General features: G+C 37.6%; 1 protein-coding gene across 1 annotated transcript in view; it reads left to right on the top strand.

Annotated features, from left to right (window-relative positions):
- Positions 1 to 1,303: 1,303 nt before the first annotated feature.
- Positions 1,304 to 17,970, top strand: part of LOC122805996 (extracellular calcium-sensing receptor-like) — a 221,952-nt gene continuing 205,285 nt past the window's right edge. The window contains exons 1-3 of the mRNA XM_044076237.1: positions 1,304 to 1,561; positions 12,127 to 12,247; positions 12,356 to 12,960. Coding sequence (XP_043932172.1) covers positions 1,304 to 1,561; positions 12,127 to 12,247; positions 12,356 to 12,960 — 984 coding nt within the window. The remainder of the gene's footprint in view (positions 1,562 to 12,126; positions 12,248 to 12,355; positions 12,961 to 17,970) is intronic.

The raw sequence follows: 17,970 nt of genomic DNA, 5'->3' as shown, positions 1-17,970 counted from the left end.
TATTTAAGTTAAAAAATACCATTATATACATTTAAGTCAAAATTATAAATGGTTGTTAAATAATGTTGCTGCTGAGTGAAAGTAGACATAGTGGTATTCGAATGTTATATATTCAGTTTTGACAACTGCAAATGTTGCAGTTGTCAGAAGCATGTCAGTTATGTAAGCATTGGGAAAGTAGAGGATAGCAATTTAATTTTTTGATATTCATACCAAGAATCAAATTTAATTTGCATTAAAATTCACCATTTCGATCTGACTGGTACTCTGGTCAAATGAAATCTAATTGTTCTGAACTGTACCTTGGGTTTCCCCAGAAAAGAGACCAATGGCCAAGTAGGACTAACTTGATCCAAAAAGTGTAAATAAAATAAAAAAATCAGGTCATTAAAGCTGTATTACCCTATACGCATGAATCTATTCACTATTATGTTATAACTATTGAAAGCATAATGCAGAATTGTCTACACAATATTAGAAACATGAATTACTTCTCAGAGAAGTTGTGTGTTTGATAGTGTTCTGAAAATGGACTATTCAAGTTTTAGAAAATAAACAGGACAGGTACGTTTTTGTCTAAGACTCACTAGATGCATGCCTTTTTTTTGCTGCCATTGAATGCCACAGGTGTCCATCACCTGTTACCAGCTCCTCTTCTCATTGACTGTGACTGCCGGACATCTCCAATGGTCAAACCCGAACCCATGCTCAGGGTCATTGAGGAGACCGAGGCATCTCACTGCAGCATCATATCAATGCCTGAGGAGTTCTTTGCTTTAAATCCTGTTCCATACGTGTATGACTCTGCAATACACCATAGCTAGGACATGTAAATGGTGCATCTCACCAAACATCCTTTCACATTCACAAGAACCTGACTTTGACATACCATCCCACCACCCTTGGGAAGTACTTTTTCTTTCTCTTCCCCAGCCTCTGCCAGGCATACCCAACAGTGCTGTGTGCCACATGAATGTGCCCTCCTTCCCTCCTCACCACCCAGGACAGCAAGCCCATTCTCCCTGAAAACTTCTTAATTCTGGAGCTGCTAATGAAGCCTCGATCACCTGCAGCATAGACAGGACTTTATCCCTCCATGCCATGGTACTAGCTACTAGGTATCTGTGTTATGCCTTACTGTTAATTGCAATTTCAAAACTGTATGCTAACATTTGCTTTAAGAAGAACTTCATTTACTATAATGAGGTATCTCTTCAGTTGCTTCACTTCTGGAAATTACTTATAGTTTCTGTTCATTGAATGTAATAGATATAACATTCTTGGATACCGCAATGTTTTAGCAATGATTTTTGCAACTGAAGAGATTAATAGAAATTCCAAGCTACTGCCAAACATCACCTTGGGATTTTGGATTTTTGACTCATGTTATTCAAGGGAACGGGCACTTCTGGGTACCCTACTGCTTTTAACAGGAAGGCAAGTTCCAGCTCCAAACTATCAGTGTGACCACAACTCTTTGCTACCTGCTATAATTGGAGATGCACCTTCATCATCCTCTCTGATGATGGCCACAGTACTAGGCCTTTACAGGTATCCTCAGGTAAGGAGACAATCTATTATACCCGTATATATCCTCAAATGAGGTTTCTTTATTTTGTTACATATTTGTGCACTGTCTGCATTATTTTAATTGCTAACCTCTAGCTGGACATGCTAGCAGTCAGAGGTAGCATTATGGCCATCATTTAATCAGTTCATGCAGGCGAAGTTTGTCAGTACCATTATGTGGCTCTGCTACCATAGTACTTGGTCATCTGTCAGTACTAATAACATGCAGAGTACAGCAGAAAGATCATAGACTATGCTTCAAAAATACAATGGTACATAGCCAGCAACACCAACATTTTTGTAAGCAAGCACAAATCTGACAGACTGCAGTGTGAAATGCACAATGTGAAATAGTCTAGATGTGGTAAGATGTTTTAGTTAAGCTACCTGTGATATAGACCATCAATTTCACTTATTCATAACTCATTGAAAAGATTATTCATTATTTGCAGATGAGATAATGGTAGTGTCTTGTGCATTTCACAAAGTGAGACAAATGATGCCTGTTATGACATGATATATCAGATTATTAGTAGCCTTGTCAACACATACTCCTTCTTGCCAAAGTTATCCAGTTGTAATAAAAGAGTAGAAATGAGTCATAGGTTTTATCTTCCTGCTCAATCTCTCTCTTTGTTCATTTCCCTGTTGCTTGGTGTCATTGCTTCAGTTTTCCTGTTTGGTCTCACTTTAGCATTCCACACAGATCTCAGCATGTTGGAGAAACAGTGAGGCATGTATTATTTATTTATTTTGTTTTGTTTTGTTTTCTTAAGATCTCTATTTCTTTGTGTTGTATCAAATTTAGAGTTAGAATATAAAAGTAAAATGAATGGGGATCAAAAGCCCAGCCCACACTGGAAATGTGTGGGAGTGTATGAGGTGTGTCTGACATTTGCACAAAATGCTTTTTTTTCCAGCTCACAGGTTCTTTCTGCTCTACGTTGTCTGGTGTGGCAGCTTATCTTCACCAGACCCACCATGCTTTCAATCTGTGATTAGCCAGATATGTTAGTCTGGTATTTCTCTACTCCTCCAACAAGGTTGACATTGGTGTGCCAGAGCAGATTGTCCTGGAGAACTGTCATTACTGCTCAGGACATTGGTGTGCCAGAGCAGATTGTCCTGGAGAGCTGTCATTACTGTTCAGGACGTTTGTCTTTATAGGTTGTGACCCTAATCCTTACCCATTGCATGGTGATATATAATTATCCCTTTATATGCATGCCTCATTGCTGTATATACTCAACCAACATTCTATTCCATACCATACTCTAGAGGATACCAGTGACATAAATCACATAATTTTACTATCATCCAATATAGTTTGCTATCCCAAAGTCCCAGTCCTCCTTGTTCTGATGCAAAGGTCAGTTTATCATAATCTCCCTAGGTTTTCCATTTTTCCATGTAAATTAGGTTACTATATTTTTGACTTTGGTATAAAAGCCATGGGATGGGATATTTTAACATCCTAAGTCTTATGCTCCAGCGACTGGTTTACTATCGTCAGGAGATGGTTTGCTATTGTCAAATTCCATCAAGTGATTTTTTTTGCTTGACAATTATTTCTTTAATGTTTCCCAATATAATAGTTTATTCTCTAGCTCATTGCTGGGGCTCCAAGAATACTCAAATACTTAATTCCTTTGTAATGCCACACTTGAGGAAATGTCTTCAGTAGAGTTTGGAAGACCTATAATTTATACTTACAGTCTGTGTTTTAGTAATGAACATTTTGAACCTAAACAGTTTTTCAAATTCCTTAAAAATATATAAATTCTGCAAGATCCAACTCTGGGTCCAACAAATGCATTAATAAATCACCTGCAAAACTGGAGATTTTCATATCATCTCTAAATGTCCTTTACCCTTTTATCCTGGAGGTCTTTATTAACTCTGCCAGTTGTTCATTGTCTGTCTCATCTGGTTCCCATACCCATGTGCAGGAAGAATGGATCAGGTCACCACTCCCTCATCTTAGTCCTTGCTATTTACCCATCATGTACTTCTTGCACCAGCAGGATAAATGAATTGGATAAACATAGCATCTCAACAGTGACATAAAGAGTTTCACTTAACCTAAAGCTTTCTTCTCATCAAAAGATACTGTTAACTACATTCTATTACCAACATCATACTGGACCAACAACAGTATTGTACAAGTATTAACCATGGTCTAGCTAACCGTTATGAACTCAGATTTGTCAAGCTGAGTCATTCTTGTTTCAGCCAGTTCTCCAGTACCCCTATTAAACCCTTATAATGAAAATCCCAAATGTAATTGATCCTATAAGACACTTTGAAGACAATGTTTAGACCCAGAGACTGTCCATGCTATGGAACAGACTTCCCATACATGTCAAGCAGAGCACCTCGCTGACCCTCTTCAAGAGAAATCTTGATGAGTGGATGGGAAACAGAAAATTCACCCTGGGGATAACAACAGAGGCACTGGGAACTAAGGTCTGGTGGCACTATGCCAGTGCAGTCCTATGGCTAGGCTTGTAAAGGCCACAGGACCATTAGCATGGTACACACCTATGAACCTATGTACTTCCCTTTGATATGTTATTCAACCACTGCTCTCTCTTTCTGACTATTTTGAACTTGATTTATTTTTAAAACATTGCTGAACTGAACATAAATCCTGAAAAAGGTCAGGCCTTTATTTAGCTCATCATCTCCCTTTATCCCACCCAGCTCTGAGGATTAGTCAAGTACTTTCTTGTTGGAGATTTCCTCTTGCTCTTCTCTTGTATACATTGACATAAGTTCTTCTTCTTCTTCTTCCTGATTAATGTTAATCTGCATTAATTCCCTTAATCTATTACCCATTGCTGGATTACTGCTGTTTTCATGTTTATATAACTTATAACAGATTTTTTTTTAGATAATTTCAGAATGTCCTGTCGGTTTGGTAGTCCGTTTAAATTCCAAAACACTGTTCCCATGGCATCATGTTTTAGTCACAATGATGTCTTCAATCAGAAGTGTATTTCATCTACCCTCAGATACTTTCTTGGTCTTCCAACATACCTACTGATTACAATATTTCCTGTTTGTTTTATCTGCACATGCATTTTTTCTTTCATTCCATAAATAATGAATTAGTATGTTTTTATAAAGTTGAACATTGCAACTATTTACAAAAAAATATTCTGTGGCGCATAGGAAATTGCTCTTAAGAAATGCATTTCTTGAAGCATTAAGTTAGCACAAAATGCCAGTCATTGTGATCCCCCACAAAAAAAGTGCATTCACTTCCATCAAAATACATTAACATGCCTCACTCCACCATCAAGTTATCTTATATTCTCCCCACCTCTCTCACACAACTGCCTCTAGTCAGCATGTGCAGATATGAATTATGAAATCCTCCTTATTTGAAGAAGATATTAGAACATACCTTTGAACGGAAATGTTTATATCTTCTAACTTAGGGACACATTAATACAATTCCCTTTTAATATCTTTTGAACCCATTGCAAATCATTTTATTATTATTATTATTATTATTATTATTGTTTCACATTTGTTAACTGGGTTGGTCCAATTGAGCACATGTCCATTTTCAGTAGAGACCCAAGGAGAAAAGCTCCAAAAGTAATTCTTAGAAAAATAACACAGTTACAGTATTGATTAGGTAACATGCAGTGCAGTAACAAAGCAGCATAATAGTTGACATATATAGAGATATCATAGAAAGACAGAGAATATATATATATATATAATATGAGAAGAAAGTACAAGGAGGAATATGCAAATTAGCAGTCATGTATATTTAAGCTAAGTAGGTTAAATAAATGAAAAAACATAGAAAGAATGAGAAAAGAGAGTGGTCAGGTTGGATCATGGCAGAAGCAGATCCTGTTTTTCTGGAAGAAATGTTTTAGATCTTTTTTCAAACTGTTTGTGTGATGTAACAAATGTTGAAGGGGAGGTTTTTACTTTATTTGCCTTTCTACTTCCATTACATTTATAATACTCATCAGACCGGTGCTGTCCTCTCCATTGTATTTACATAACCAGTGTTTGACAGACTCAACCCATTGTTGCAGTAGAAACTCACAATGCATATGCCAGGCAGCGTCTGCTATTCATGAGGACTTCACAAATGTTTATAGTATGCTTTCAAATGATAAACCACTCTCAGCACAAGGTCTTCATCAGTATTAGATACTGAAGAGGGCCTTGTGCTGAAACCTGCTTATCTGTGTGACTCTGGACCAAAAGTAAAATAATTTGCACTGTATCTGAGTGTTGTGTTGTGCACTTTTCTTCTGGATAGTGTTCTTGCCTTTGTTTGATTAATAAGCACTTTACACACAGGAAAATGTTGGGATTTGGGGTTATTATAATGGTTAAGGTGTTAACTTTGCAGACACAAGGTACAGGGGCTGGTTCTCACATTTGAAAGGGAAATTGGCTAGGCTTAAAATAACCTACAAGGGCAGCAAGCCTAGTGCTTACCTATGAACTGCATTTGTAAGATTCAGTTTTTGGATTTATACTTTCAAATGAGTCATATTTTTATCTGCTTTAAACTATATATATCTGGATTTCAATTCAGTTGCATCCCTTGTACAAAAATGTACTCTCTACAACATTCCACAAGTCAGATATCAACAAGCTCGCTAGGCTAACTTTATGCAGCAGGGACTTGCTTCTGTGCTTCCCCTTCCATTCCTGGCACCACCTGAACAGTATTAATATTCTGGAACCTGACCATCCATTTTCATTTGCATTCACATGATGAAGCCTGCTGCCATGCAGTTAAAATCCCAGCCCTCTGTATTGGCCACCATTCTTCTATAAAAGTGTTTGTAAGGCTCTTTGTGCAGTCTCTGTGGTTGAGCTTCCACAGGATCCTGCCAACTAGTAGATGCTTTATTCACCTGAATTCTCTGCTTCGCCCTTTTCTGCAACATTGTCTATGTCTCTTTTGGGCCCAAAATTCCCAACAGGCAACAAGACTTGACCTTACATTTTAGGGGTTTTCTGCTATAAGCTTCACTGCCAAAATGAGAACATTCCTTTTTTTTCCCTTGTGGGACGGTAGTAATACTACTCAGAAACAGTTTTCCTTTGTTGAGGAGGGGAAACAACCTGGTTTCCTCATGACAAACAAAATCTTTTCTTTTGAGGTATAAGGCAAAACACACGCTACTATCTTCCTTGATGCTGAGTTAGGTATAGCAGTTATTCCAGAGACTCTGTGCACCTATTATGTTTGACTGTCTGGTTCTAACAGCTTAGTCCATTCAACTAGCAGCTGGGCTAATGAAGTGATGGAAATTTCTATCCTCCAGTGTTGTAGGGAACCCCCAGAATGTTGCATTTTGTATCAGGCTCTGTCTTCCAGCTCTATTAAATTAATTTCCAATTCTTCATTATTTGACTTGACTGTTTACTTCCAGCACTTCATCTCCCTGCCATCATTTTAAAGTTCAGCTTCATCAGAGTGTGTACAAACTGCCTTCTCAGTCAAAGCCACTGCCACTTCAGCCTCAGCTGTTGGTTTAGCTGATTTTGCTCTGAGTCTGTTAATCATAGCTGCAGAGCTGGATCATGGTAAAATGGGGCCCTAGGCAGAGTAATGGCCCAGAGCCCTCCAATCATACTGTATCCCTGTGTCAGAACAGTGCTTTCTGAATTCACTAGTTATTACTCCACTCATGTTGTCAAAGGCCATATTGATGCAGCTTTGTTCCAATAATATATTCCTACAAAGTAGACAAATTTGTGTCTGCATGTGTGCATGTAATATGGATCCTTTCTTGTAGGTTCAGCCATATCTCTCAAATTCATTTCTCAAGAATTCTGGACAAAGCCAAAAAATAATAGGGGTACAAAACCACAGACAGTTTTCAAATGTTACTAAAAAATTAACAAAACAGGTTTTGTATCAACATGCATTGTCAGAACGATAGTATCAAACCTGAAACAGTAATATCTTGCATTACTTACAGAGCATAATTCTCAAGGATTTACAAGAAATAAATTACACAGGACTAGAATAAGATATGAGGCAAAACCAGCCACCACATTTCCAGCAAATTACAATAAGAAGTATGAAACTGTAAAGTCTGGCATTCTTGATGAATTAACTGTAATTCTCAGTGATTTACTAGAACCATACCTCTCAGGTGTACCTCATGACGAGGATCACCCCTCATACTAAGTCTTGCTAAGAAGTCCATGTTCCTTCACAGTTCCACTCTGAAAGATTACAACTGAAGTCATGCTTGTTGAGGGCTAAGATTATACTTTTATACAATTATGCAGGTCAGTCTTTTCTTTCAATGTGTTCGAAGATGCTGAAATTCATCTCATGAGCAAACTTTCTTTTTTTAATGTATGTACTACTCTACTTCTTAAAGGAATGCGAGTTTTGTCAAAATTTACATTTAACAAGTTGATTATCGGTCAAGGCAAATTATTTCACTGTCCCCAGTTGGGACAAGTCTTTGTCTTCTTTCAGCTTTTCCTGGTTAGGGGTCGCCACAGCAGATCACCTGTCTGCTCATGATTGGCAGTGGAGTTTCACAGTGTCGAGTTGCCAGCCCAGTGCTCAACTTTCCACAGAAGGCACACACACACACTCACACACACACACACTCATGCCTAGGGCCAATTTAGAGTATCCAATCCACCTACAGCATGTCTTTGGGATGAAACTGGAACACCCGGAGGAAACCCATGTGACCACAGGGAGGACATGCAGACTCTGCACAGAAAGCACCCCAGCCGAGAATTGAACCGGAGAACCTCTTGCTGTGAGGCAGCAACGTTAGCTGCTGCACCACCATGGCAGCCCCGTCCCCAGTCCGGACAAGTGTTCAGCTGAAAACCCAATTATCCTGTCATACCTCTCAACCTCTTAGAGCAAGAAATCTGGATAAAGCCATAAATAAAAGTGGAACAAAGGCCCAAAAATAGGGATTTTTTTAAAATATTGCTCTTACAAACTTAGAAATTTGATAGCATAACAGGCTTTGCATTAACATGGATTTTCTGAAGGGTATGAAATCTGAAACTCAAATATCTGTCATTATTGTCTAACTTCAATCTTTAATGATTTGCCACTAATTTGCCAGAAAACTACAATTTTATGAAAAATGGACCAAAAATATGAGGCAAAAATCTGGACATTCTGTGCAAATCAGTACAGTTGAGAGGTATGTATCCTGTGCAAGTAAATAGCACAGGTACCTGCAGCATAACAGAACACACACACACACACTTCCCCTAGATTCATACGGACAGACATACAAACTTGCACAAACTGTCAGATACTCATGCAGGAACACAATGCATTTATAATCCCTAGTCTATTCCAGCCACAGATCATTTCAAACAGTAGGTAACAGACAGACACAAACAAACACCAAGTAAAACACAGCAGGGTGTTTCCAAAGCATAAAGGAAATAAAAAATCCACATAGCTATAACACATAATTAACAGTCAAGCACATATCCATACTCAAATAAAAAGTAATCAAGAATATAGGATTATAGCAAGCACTTACACACAGGCCCAGTTTCCACAAATGCACACACTTTCACACACACACACAGGCATGCGCTACACTGAACTACTTACTTGGTGCATGGTCTACGTGAGTCATGCATAGCATAGATGCCAATGAACTGACAGTGATCTGACATATTACACATGTACCAGGATGCCCCAGGGTCTAATAATCCCTGTCAGCAGAAACTACCAAATTTGCAGGTAGTACTGAAAACTCTCACTGCTCAGTAGGGCAATCAGCTGCCGATGAAACACGACCACCTTGTATAGTCACTTTGTTTGCTTTCTCTCTGATACAAGGTGTCTTTTAATTCCAAACACAGTCTATCAGCTTTATGATTATTGTATGCATCCCATGAGCTGATCCAGAGGCTTGTTGAGGGTTAATACATTTGTATGAAGGATTTATAGAATTGCATGAGTATTATTTTTTGAATACCATTGTAAGAATGATTGATGTACTGATGTGGTGTTAATTTTCAACTTTTGTGGTGCCTACTTTTGAACAAATTAATTTCAGCTTCTTTCCATAACTTTGGGACAAATCAGTCTTTAATACTTCTATTAATAATCCTGGTCACAGGTATTGCATTGCAATTAGCTAGCTGTCACAGAAATGCAGATGGTAGTTGATCCATAGAAGCACTCATGTGATATGATTTTATTCTAGCTACGTTTTTAAACATAAATAAATTAGTTAGAGTAAGAGCAAAGGATTCATCTGCTACATTACTTAGATTGCTCTCTTGATCTTTATATATGGCATCATTTTCTAATGACATAACAGTGATGGTGCAACAATTTTGAATTTCTCAATCATTGCTGAACTGGAAACAAAGCAAAGACAGGCATTTAATTTGTTTTCATTTTCTTATGGAAATAATATTTTTTCCATTATTCATTTAAAGGGTAGCATAATGGTTTCTCTTTGCATATCTTATAATCACTTCACTCTTGATATTTTTGAAATCAGCATCAACTTTTCCCATTTTGTATATGGGTTTGGGATGCCATATCAACAGTGACCATCACCTATAACCAATGTCCACTCTAGCCCTACCATGATGATTCTTCTGTACCACACACACACACACAGACACACAGACACACACACACACACACACACACACACACACACACACACACACACACACACACACACACACACACACACACACACACACTCACACACTCACCTACCCAACCTATGTCCAATTTAGAGTGTCCAATCCATACACTGCATGTCTTTGAAATGTGGTAGAAAACCCACACAAACACAGGGAAGACATGCAGAGTCCAAACGGAAGGCTCTCAAGACAATAATCAAACAAGAGATCTCTAGCTGTGAAGGAACATATTATATATTATTTTAAGAACATAATATTGAGTAACATATTATATATTATTTTAAGAACAGAATTAATATCAAGTAACATGTTTATGCTGGATAAATTAATGGCATTTGAAGATATGATCAATACTTCTGACAATGTTTTGAGATTTCTTAGTGAACTAATCATATTATTGTAAATTTGCTAAAATATTTCCAAATCATGTTCATGGTTAAGGGATATATTTAATGCATTGATATTAACCTAAAACTACAGAAACTTTTATCCCCTCAGGTCCAGGGAAAGTGATAGATATGAACTCATCATTTAGTCACTCCGTGAATATGAATTCTGTAGTGGATAACTGCTAACATTTCTGCTACTACTGTCCACAATGCAACAACATTTCTCTTCCATCATCTTGTTATGTGTCATGGACATCATCTTCTGGTAAATAACACTGCTTTACTATCAGGCGATATACCTACCCCTTGCATTCCTCAGATTGATTCCATCCAGTGAGAATATCCAACCTCTAATACAGCAAATAGCTACCCAAACAAAAAACATGAATATAGGAAAGATATACTTATCTATGCAATGGGACAATTCAGCCACAACCTCAGGATGGAGAGGCTATCAAGGTATAGCAAGATAGTGGGAGGGGAATAAACACACACTACAAATGAGACAATTCATTCAAACCATATGCAATTAACTCCTGTTAATCCATGCACAAAGCATGCTGCTAATTGGAAATAGTATGCACAAAGTTTTATAAATGACTTGGGTTATACTCAGTGAGCTGCACGCAAACCATGTAATCAGAGTAATTCTACAAGAATACATATTTAAGGACACAATGAGTTTACCCAATTAAATGAGAAAACTACCTATGGCTAGTTGAGATAAGAATATTTTTTCTGCATATGCTAAGCATCTCAGCTGAATTCTTTGCTTGATAAGTACATTACAGGTCACTGACAGTACATTGAAAAGGTATGTTAGCTCATCACTGCTTATTCTTTGTACTGACAGTTGTAGCTTACTAAAAAAAAACTTTTTTTAAGGGGAGATATTTTGTTTGAACTTTAATATTAATTTTGTTGACTTAGCAAGCTCTTAAGCTGTGAAAATGGCTTTTCTGAGAATGCATTTTGCCAGAACAAAACTCAGGAGATTTTTTTTAAGTTATGGGCAGCTAATTAGACCAGTCAATGAATTATGCTGGCTTTAGGCAAGCATCTCAGTTATAGAAGTCACCAGCCCATCATGATGGCTCTTCATATATTTGACAGCAGGAGGAGACAATGAGCCTTTTATCTGCCATGTTGGTAATAGCTTCTTAACTACTAACTAAATGAAGTACATAAACTGTTTAGAGCAGTAAAAATTTATCAAGAGCTTTTTTTTTTCTTTTTCCTGTTTATGGATGTATGATCTTTTAGTAGTTCATTGCAATGATGATGTGATTAATAGCAACCACTAATACTCAGTTGTCATTTTATTTTATTGTACTTGCACTTAATTGTATAAGTTTAATTCATTTTACCATTGTGTCACATTTTTTTCTGTTTATCTTGTCTAATAATGCTCCAAAGCAATCTACTTAACTAATGAAGATAGTTGTCAAATATAATTTACTTTTGCTGTCCATATTTGTATACATTAAATGTATTTCCTTTCCAGGTCAGCTATGGTTCATCTATTTCTCTGTTGAGTGATAAACAAATGTTTCCTTCATTTATGCGGACTGTCCCAAATGACATTTTTCAAGCTCTTGGAATGGCTCAGATGTTACTTCATTTTGGTTGGACATAGGTAGGAATTCTGGCCTCTGACAATGATTATGGTATACTGGGTAGCCAGGCTCTCAAAAAGGAAATTATCAAGGATGGAGGTTGCATTGCATTTACAGAGATGGTCACTAAGGACAAGGGGAAGATTCCGTCCCTCATTAATGTGATTCAGCAGACAACAGCAAATGTTATTGTAATTTACGCCACAGCTGAGAATCTAGTTCCATTACTGGAAGCCATATCTGTTCAGAATATAACAGGAAGGGTGTGGATCACTCCAAGTGCCTGGCAGGTATCAGTGCAAGTTCTCAGCATGAGGGCTGTAAAAACATTTAATGGCAGTATTGGTTTCTTTATCCACAAAGGTAAAATACCTGGACTTAAGGAGTTCATGTACAATATCAACCCTTTAAGCTCTCCTAATGATATTTTTACAAGAAAGTTCTGGGAAGAGGCCTTTGGCTGTCAGTGGCCAGTGTCTGGCAAAAATCTCACATCAGCAAATCTAGTGGGTGGAAAGAAGCCATTATGTACTGGTCATGAAGATTTAAAGAGTCTTGATGTTTCTGTATATGATGTGTATAATTTTACATATGCATTCAGCATGTACAATGCACTGTATGCAGTGGCACATTCCCTTCATAATCTCCTTTCATGTAAGGATGGACAAGGTCCATTTCAGAATGGAGTATGTGTTGACTTTTATAATTTCCAATCCTGGAAGGTAAAATATTTGATTGCCTTTTTTGCATTTCTGTGTATATGCATGTATGTGTGCACACGCATATACATGTATAAAATATTAATGCATTGTGACACATCTGAGATAATTAAAGTAGCTGTACATTGAAAATAACATTAAGTGAAACACATTAAAACATAAATAAATACATGAAGAAAAAGTTGCAGGAAGATGAATAATGAAAATAGCCAAAAATCTGTCCAGCAAGACAATTTATGAAAAAGTTTTTAAGACATTAATTTGTTTCTGTCCTGGACATTTAATCAAATTAATTTCTGAATAAGGGTTTTAGGTGTTTGTTTTTGATTTTATTATAGCTGGACAGTTGATAAAAAATACTTCCTGAAAGTTTCAGTCTGACTACATTTGTTCAACATCTGAATCAGCAGTCTTTCCCATGTTAGAGATAAACACGATTAAAACAAGGTCAAGAGGAAGCAGACACCAAACTGCTATGTTGGATACTTAAGTTAGTAAAGAACATACAGTGTGAAGGATAAATAAGTAGGTGGGTTTAGACATGAGGTTCTTTCACCAAGGTTTATTGTAGGCTGACTCTAATCGCAGGATCACATGCTCACAATACACATTAGCATTAGCTCTCTTAAAGAAACAGTAATTTTATTATCATATTACTGTATCTGTGGCATATCCCTTATTTTATATGAAGATCTTTACTATATTTACAGTTTACATACAGTAATATCAAAATACTGTAGACTGTCACTATGTTAGATAAGTCCTGTGAAGCAAACAGAAAATGAACTTTCACAGGAAATTATATAGAAAGTACAGCTGTGTAGGTAAACTTTTGTATAAGTAAATTTGCCATATAGTCCTTTATTTAAAATAAAGCCACAGATGTAGTAATAAATGAATAAGGCTATTTTTTTTAAAAGAGGTAATGCAAATGTGTCCAGTGGTTTACTATCAAATGTTTAAAACTTAGCTTAACGTCCGTCATAAGGTTAGAGGTAAAGGTGCAAAAGTTTAAAACTGCAAGTGGAAATCCCATCATGTCAACACATAGTTTGCATTCACGGTTTTGGACGTCTCTGATTACAATCGGATTGCACTACAGTGGGAATTGAGAAAATTACACTTTTCCTCACTGCAATGCAATCTCAGAGTTAGAATATATAATTAGCAGGGAGGGTGGGGGTGCAGGGGGGCTTGACCCCTTCAAAACAGTAAAAATGTTAATGATTTCTCAACAGCTGCTTTTGCAGAAGATGAAGGCTTCATGAAAAGCCAAATGTTATTTCTAGGCTTCCGAATGTTTGACATATTGAATATTCCACAAAACAGTTTCTGACCTTATTTTTTGGCATTTTCGTTACCACTATTAGGGATTTCACTATTTTGATACTAAACTGTATAGAGTGAGCCATGCGATTTCCTGAAAGAGCTTGTTGGACAAGATCAGAGGAAGTACAGCAATCTTGTTCTCTGGGCAGGGGGGAACCCTAGAAAGGAGGTAAGTATTTTCCATGACAAGAGTACCCCTTTTTGGGTTATCCAAAGAACCCAAGGGTCTGATTTTACCTGAAATCAAAAGGGAAGCTAAAGTCTGAGAGGTATGTAAAGATTGCCAAAGTGGGGGAAGGGAGTCTGGACTGACTAATAACAACGTGATCTCATTCAGTGCACCATACATTAGTCTGTATCTACACTGATTTATGCCATGGAACACAAAACTATGGTAATCTAGGTATTGTACTAACATATAGCAGGTTCCATTTAGCAGACAATGCCACTGCATTTATACCACAAGTAAATGCTAAATATGAATCAAAAGTACTTCTGTGAGACATATAGGGTAGGATAGGATGTCAAAGATGTCAGAGCAACAGGGGTAAGAAAATATACTGATGCTGTTGCATTAAAGGTACAATACCATACTGTTGCATTAAAGGTACAATACCATACTGTTATGTTGTGTATTACAGATATACTAAAAGTGCATGGGATTTACTTCTACAGCATGCCCTACCAGTGCTTATATGCTAAAAATTCATCACTGATTGCTCAACAGGCAAGGAAGCTAGCATGTTTTTGCATCATAGCAGTGGTTATTCAACAAGCATGGTATGCATATTTACATATCCTTCTGTGGTTGAAATCTTATTTCTTGATAAAAGCTTTACTACTGAGGCACATAGCCACATGTGTGTTGTTGCCCAGGATTCAACAAACTTCCATGCAAGAATAGCTTAAACCTGCGTGGAAGGGACTGTTCCCATTCAGCAAGGCAGTGTGCTATGCATATTCATGAAGGTGCACTGATGTGCTCTAAAATGGACACTGTTCTGTGCACAAGTGCAGGAGGTGTGTCTGAGAGCAGTGCTCTCACTATACACACACCCCCTGCACTCCATAATTGCCGTACATGTGACAAATGTGAGATATTGCTCTCACAAATTTATAAAGTTGATAGAATTACAGGCATAGCCGTAGCATGAATTCCCTAAAGGGTATGAAGTGTAAAACACAAACGTCTGCCATTACTTCCTAACTGCAGCCTTTAATGCTTTTCCACTAATCTGCCAGAAAGCCACAAATGTATGAAAAACGGACCAAAAATATAAGGCAAAAATCTGGACGTTCTGTGAAAATCTGTACAGTTGAAAGGTATGGCAGACACCGTACATGTCCATGGAGCATACCTCTCAAATGCAGAACCAGTCATGTCCTCACTGTTTAAAAAGCACAGCCCCCCACAGATAATGCATCTAAAATCAAATACAACAGTTTAATTTATTTATTTTTTTCAGTCTGCAATAATGTTTAAGCATAGCTGAGTAGGTGTGCGCATCATGCAGCTCTGCTCAGCCTAGATTACACATTACAAGGAGCTAAATAGGAAAATGCCTCAAGAAATAGTAATGTAGTTTGAGCGTTTGTTTGGTAAGTAATCATTCCTGGTTCCATCCCCACTAAAGTTAATTCCCATTTTACATGCGATAGCAGTACATATTTTGTTATTTAATAATTAGGTAGTAAATAACATATATTTGTAAAGCAGAGTAGTGCAGTAGGTCCAGATGGGAGGTGTCAGTGTAATAAAGTTGTGAAACCCCCATATAAACACAAGTGTCCCATACAGCATAGTCACTCAAAAATAAATGTAATGAAAGCACATAGGGGGATGTCAGGGAAGGTAAACAAAATTATAATATGTCAGGAATGATGAATCAATCCCATACAGCTGATGGTCTATAAAATAAAACTTAAGCAATGCTAAGCATTGCACAGCTATGCTTACCGGGTATAAGCATTGCTTAAATATGAATGCCAAGTAATGAGTAGCCCAGCTAAGCGGATTTTCCCATTGGTAAGCAGTGATGTATCTGTCCCTTTAAGCACTGCCAACCTTAGCTAAGCAGGTTTGCCCTTAGGTTAGCTTAGTTCAGCATATTCAAAACTGTCCAATCATGGCAAAGTGTGGGAAATTAGCCGTATTTAAACCTTGCAGGCAGGAATACAGCTCATAACTGGTGGTAGCTCCCCACTGTATGCAGTATGGCTGGTGTAGGAGAAGGCATGCACTTTCGGGTGCAGAGCTGGGCCATACAGGAGTCCAAGGTCATGGTAGGACTCCTTGTAAAAAAACATGATGTGAGACTGCTGCAGGAACACTACCAGGGCTCCCAATACAAAGTGGAGGCCTGGAGAAATTCTTGTCCATGATCTCACCAGTGCCACTGGCATCCCTTGGACTGATGAGTAGGTCTGGCACCACTATGCTGACTTGAAGTGGAGGAAGAGAGAGCTCTTGGACCAGTGAGTCCAAGAAGCATAACAGAGGGGTGATGTCCCAGCAATGTGTAAGTTTTAATAGCAATAACTGTTTACCAAAGTCCAGCCAGTGTATGTGATGGATACATATGCAGAAATGCTTCTCTATCTTCTCTACAGCTCCACCTGACCTGGCTGTAAACCAGGAAGCTCATACAAGCAGGTTGCAAAGGTTGCATCACAAGGCTGGTGAGTAACAATCTAGCTTGTACTATTCATACCAAATAAATATAAAGGAGTAGAATGTCACCAGACAGTATTAAAATTGGGTATAATTTGTACTGAATAAACCAGACAATATTACAGTAATAGTCTCATATAGGTTATGCATAAATAAAACTGTAACTACCTGTCAATAAAATTCAAAACCCTGGACTGGTTGTGTTTACTCTGGTATTATACGAATTGAAATGTGTACAGGTTATGCATAGCAACAATAGCTCTGAAAGCATTAAACAATCAAGTTTCATCTGACAAAGTTAGTGCCTCTGTAAAACACAAGATTAACTGATATCAAATGTTTCATGTACCAAGATCTGATATCTGAATAGTAATGTTGTGTTCACCAATGTTTTCCACACTGTGCTATGTCAAAAGGTATGTATAGGAATGTATGTATAAGAATGTTGCAATTACAAGGTCAGATTGTACAACCAAGAGAGAATGGGAAAACATTAAAAAAGGCAGCCATTTCTTAACAGCTTGTTCTTATGAAACACAAGCTTGTTGTATTTTTAGCAGACAGCCATGGTTCGAATCAGGGAGTGATAGTAAGCTGTATGCATAATTTCAACTAGGATTTTGTGAATATGTGTAGAAACAGTCAGGTAGTGTTAACATAAATTTCCTCCACAGGTCTTCCATGTAAGAGAAGGTATAAAGTAGCTATAAAAAGTTGTAGTTATACTATGTCCAACACCCATGGTCCAACCCCAAGGCTGCAAATGACAGCAAGATAAGTACATACACCAAGTGGTCTCCCCAAGAAATGTTCAAAAGTGACATGTTATCACATTTACCGGTCCCTGCTGCCAAGTAGGGTGACCAATAGAAATCAAAACAAAATATGTCAGTAGCGCACACACACACACACACACACACACACACACACACACACACACACACACACACACACACACACACACACACACACACACACACACACACACACAGACACACACTATGAGTGCACAT

The sequence above is a fragment of the Protopterus annectens genome, chromosome 7.part0 (assembly GCF_019279795.1).
Source record: "Protopterus annectens isolate FY-2018-M chromosome 7.part0, PAN1.0, whole genome shotgun sequence".
Taxonomy (NCBI): Eukaryota; Metazoa; Chordata; order Ceratodontiformes; family Protopteridae; genus Protopterus; species Protopterus annectens.
The sequence above is the reverse complement of the archived record's forward strand: the minus strand, read 5'-3'. Positions and strand labels throughout refer to the sequence as shown.